Source organism: Pinus tabuliformis, chromosome J (genome assembly GCF_031772625.1).
Source record: "Pinus tabuliformis cultivar Carrire ecotype Pingquan chromosome J, CPIR1, whole genome shotgun sequence".
Lineage (NCBI taxonomy): Eukaryota > Viridiplantae > Streptophyta > Pinopsida > Pinales > Pinaceae > Pinus > Pinus tabuliformis.
The window spans coordinates 1,607,246,018-1,607,251,038 of record NC_142295.1 but is presented as its reverse complement, the minus strand read 5'-3'; the positions used below and the strand labels follow the sequence as shown (position 1 = coordinate 1,607,251,038).

General features: G+C 40.6%; 1 protein-coding gene across 1 annotated transcript; it reads right to left on the bottom strand.

Moving 5' to 3' along the window:
- Positions 1-1,425: 1,425 nt before the first annotated feature.
- On the bottom strand, positions 1,426-3,025 carry LOC149233625 (F-box protein GID2-like). The gene is made up of 2 exons (XM_089376783.1): positions 2,218-3,025; positions 1,426-2,043 (listed from the first exon to the last, which is right to left on the bottom strand). Exon 1 carries the CDS (start codon positions 2,927-2,929, stop codon positions 2,243-2,245), a length of 687 nt encoding a protein of 228 aa, XP_089232909.1. The 5' UTR covers positions 2,930-3,025; the 3' UTR covers positions 1,426-2,043; positions 2,218-2,242.
- Between the last annotated feature and the right edge of the window lie 1,996 nt (positions 3,026-5,021).

Below are 5,021 nucleotides of genomic sequence, written 5' to 3'. Positions count from 1 at the left end.
TTTCTTTACCGTTGTACATTTTGTAACTTACAATCCGACGGTCACGATATGTAGTGATCCGACGGTTCACTCTCACCTCGGTATTACCGACACTTGATCCGTGGCTTGACACCCGATTGGTCCATGAGTTCTATTTAAAGCGCATGGAGGGTCATTGTTCGGGTAATCCGTGCATGAGAGAAGCTTATGTAAATTTTCATTCTTTGATTAATAAATTGTCTGTACCCACGTTGGGACAGGCCGTGGACTGTTTCCCTCCTTGCACTCTGAGGGTTTTAACCACGTCAAAAATACTCGTGTATTGATTTGAGATCTGGTTGTGAGCGGTGTCCTTTTGGTATTCTTTCTGAGGAGCTTACCCTGTAAATTCCTACAAAAACTACACCCAAATTGTTTTGCTGTAATTATTTATGAAGGTTAGAAAATAGCAACTTCCGCGTAGTGATTGGATTTGCATTTGGTGACATAGAACTAATTGTATGAACCAATGTTAATGGTGTCTTTGTTCTAAAATACACTCCTTTAGGAAACCATCTTTGAGTTGCTTTTCCAAATTGTAGTTGTCACATGAACTAGCTAGCTCTTGAATGGGAGGCAAACCTTCAACCATCTTTTTCTGCTACTATAATTTTATGCCACTGAAATGTAAATGACCAAATTTAAAATGTTACAACAAAAAAATCATCAAAACATGTCACATTTTTCATAGATGAGACATCATATCTATCATAATTCATGGCAAGACTATACATTCTATTATTTTGTATCTTCTTCCTTACAATCAACATCTTCTAAAGAGGTTTATCATATATAAAACAACCATTTCCCTTAAAGACTGCATTATATCCTCTTAGAGTAATTTCACAACCACTAAAAAGATTATGTTTCAACCTTAGGGTATAATACATCTAGTTTTAGTTTTTTTGTCAACATATTGACCATTCTTTTTAACATAATATTTAAAATATTTTCTAACCCCAAATTAACATTAATTTATAATAAATCATTATAATATATCATTTAAATTTAAATAGATTTATATTTCATGCCATATGATTGCTACACCCATTATCTACAAATAATATATTATTAGACCTCCTACAAATAAACATTACAAATTAGAATTTTTTTATTGTAAAATTTTAAAGCAACTTATACAAATAAACATTACAAATTAGAAAATTCTTTTATAAAATTTTAAAACAACTTAAAACCAGTCAGGGTTTTAAACTACCCATGGCTGATTAAATCAGTTATAGTTTTTATTTTACTATGAATAATTCTAGCTGTTGTGAAAGTTTACATTACATAAACGGTAAACAGTGCTCAATAAAAACTTTCAAACATCGACATGGTGTGCAATAAGAAAACATTACGCTGACAGAAGGAGAGAGTACAAATTAAAAAATAAATTTGCAAAGAGGCTATAGGCAGCATTATTTTCTCCTCTAAATTAATACCAAAACGATAGAACTGATGGCCAGTATAAAATAAAATCTGAAAAAACTTCTACACTATGTACTCCTCATGAGGCTGCGGTTAATTTAATTGGAAGCAACACCCGTGCAATCCACGGTTTCACGGAGTTTTGAAAGTCGTATTACATCTCCAGAGATTCCAACTTTTAACAACCCTAACAAGATTAAGATATGTCATTTTCATCCGCGGTGAATTTAATGCAAACATCTGCAACCCGGGAGAAGGAAACTTTTTCTGATACATCTCTGTGATTAAAAGATTTAGAAAGTAATAAACAAATAACGTTAATATTACAGAACTGAAGATTGTCAAGCCTTCTGTAACAAGTGTCTGGTACCTTTAATGCTGTGTGTATGTGACGATTATTTGGGGGAGGATTGTGAATCCATGGATCCCCAGCATCTTCACCCTTAATGTCCATCATAGGAAAAGAGGCTTCTACACTATATACTCATCATCTTGCGCCCTTGAGGAGGCAACTGTCAGGAACACCCGCGCAAGCCACGGCATCACGGAGTTTTGAAAGTCGTATTACATCTCCAGAGGTACCAACTTTTAACAACCCTAACAAGATTAAGATATGTCATTTTCATCCGCAGTGAATTTAATGCAAATATCTGCAACCCGGGAGAAGGAAACCTTTTCTGATACATCTCTGTGATTAAAAGATTTAGAAAGTAATCGACAAATAACGTTAATATTACAGAATTGAAGATAGTCAAGCCTTCTGTCTGGTACCTTTAATGCTGTCTGTATGTGACGATTATTTGGGGGCGGATTGTGAATCCATGGATCCCCAGCAATAGTTTGCATCTTCAGCCTTAATGTCCATCTTCCTTGAAGAATGATGAGGGATAGAGTTGCCTCTCCACCCGTCCAGAAGGCGGTGGACATCGGAAGCGAAGGCGGTGGAAGAGGAGGAGGCTGCCTCTTGCTCATCTGAACAGGGATTCCATACAAGTCCGGCCCTGCGAGCTGAATTCAGATGCAGAGGGAGTATTCTCTCATAGCGATCGATGGAAAAGAGCGAGAGGGAAAGATAGACCTCATCCTTGTTCCACTTTTGCTTGGGCGCAGAAGATGAAGGATCCTTCGATTTCAAATGCTTGCGATTGCTATTGTTTCTGGCGAGAAGAGGGTGTAGGCAGTTGACGTAGAGACGCCTGAATCCGCCGAGGCCCACCACCACGGATTTCAACTGCCCACTCTGAAGCGAAGCGGTGGATGGCCAATGGCGCGTGCAGATGCCTTCCCACAGACCCTCGTCGTGGGCGACCTGCTTCCATTTGTTGCTGACGCAAGAAGCCATGCCCAAAGACGGTGCATTCAGATACTTGAATATCTCGTTCAGGATGTCAATATTGGTGGCGACCTCATCCTGGCATAGCGCCACTTTCTTGTATTTGCCCGCTGCGACTCGATCCCGTGACTCTTCGTTCTCCCCGCCCATGACTGACCCCCTTCGGCTCTTCCAAAAAACACAGAAAGAAAAAAAGAAATAGTGGAGAGGCAAATGCAAAGGAAAGGAGAATGAGAAGACGATGGATCTCCCGCAAGAAGAAGAAGAAGAAGCAAAGGGAAACATGGGGGCAAGTGGGTAGGCAACCGGAAACGACAAAGTGGCGTCTGGTCAACAGCGCACTACCCATTCTTTCGACATCGGGAACAACTAACAAAAAGTAGGACCCACCTCGCTATCCGACAAAATAGCGTTAGTGGAGGAGGACCCAATCACAAAAGCAACATGTTGCTTTTGGCTCTTCTTTTGTACTCACTGGGCCGCCATCTACTTTTCCTTACAATTTCGGAAGGATGTTTTAATAGTATTTTTGTTATATCTAATTGTATATCATAATATATTTAACATGTGTTATAATATATTTGTGAAAACCAAGGTGGTCGGGTTACATTACAAATAGAAATAATATATCAACAAAATTAGATTATATCAATAGAATATTCAAAATCAAATCGGAAGAATTAATTGTGAATAGTGATAACGAGTTAAATTAGAAAACTAATAAGTTAAATTATAAAATAAATTGGATGTTTGTAAGTGATATTTTTGAAAAAAACTACCGTCGGTTTAATAAAGATTGATTGAAAACACAAATTTGACGGTGAATAACTTTGCTAGTTGCATCACTTGATCGGTAAACATTTATGGTAGCATTGCTAAACGTTTTACATATTTCAGAGTGGTTTGTCTCTCGTAATCAAATCGTTAAACATTTTGCATATTTCAAAGCTGTTTCATGACACGTATGGAAGTGTGTCGGCCGTATTTGACGATTAAATTGTCCAGTGACGAGCAATTTACCCGTCAAAACGTCGAAAGAACTGTTAGTTGGTGGTAGGGAAGCCACCAGAAACGACGGAGAGGCATCTGGGCAATAACCGTCACATAGAGGTGGTGGTTAGTGGTGGAGGGCGGTGAATAAAAGATGTTGCCTTTGCCTTTGTACTCACTCGGAGGGCCTCCTCTTAACTAAACCCCTCTCTCTCTTTCTCGTAAGTAAAAGCGTTTGTGTAAGGGCCTGCCGTCCTTATGCGCGCGCTCTGGCTTGAAGTGCGATGACAAAGGAGCCAGCTTGACTTAGCACCCGAAGGCATTATGTTATAATGAAGTGCAGGAGGTTGGGTGAGTTGTTTATACGCGTGGGAGTTTGAACCATTACCCATGAGGCCGACCTACGAAGTGGCAAGGCCAACTCATGTTTTAGCAAGATTGCAATGGAGATGAGGGCGTGGGCAAGTTGGCTGGGCAGTCAAGACTTCGCCCTCCCACTCATATGAACTAGCACGCGGTGGAGGTCATTTGAACCATTGCTCAACACATAAAGACTTAGCTCATGAAGAAGAGGAAGGAACAGAACTAGGGTTGGACATAGCAAGAGGTAAAGTCGTAGTTTGGTGATGCGCCCATTCTTGGGCAAGGCCGCACGAAGTTAAGTGTCGTTTCTTAGATTTGTGTGAAGGGCGTGGGTAGAGATCGCCCGCTGGTTGGAGTGAGGCATGCATGGGTGTGGCGCTCGGTTTGTGCGACGACTTGGCACGAGTTCTTGGGTGACTTGGGTGAGCGCCCACCCATCGTGCAAGTGTGCACGGTGTGACTTTTGGTGAAGTGTTGAGATTGTGAATGGAGGTGCGCCTCGTACAGAGGCGCCCGTGTGTGGCGACTTGGAGGCGCGCCCAAGTTGGGCAAACAATACGATCGTGCGACGAGGTGAACGAAGGGTTGGTGAGTCGTACGGCGATCGTGCGGAGGCGCCGACGAGTTGGGCAACCGAGTTTGCCGAAGATTTTAAATTTGGCTAAGCATGAAACTTGGAGTTTCCAAGTATACTTGTAAAGCATTGTAACTTTGTAAAGTTGTATAATATATTATTCGGGCAGACTCATTGTTCAGGAAGTTGCCCCTCCCTTTATACTGTGCAATTGTGTTCTTCATGTATAATTGCTGATGATAATGAATGTGTATGGGTGTTTATTGGTATAAAGGAAACATTAATAATACTTGGTTGTGAAACACAAACTAAGTA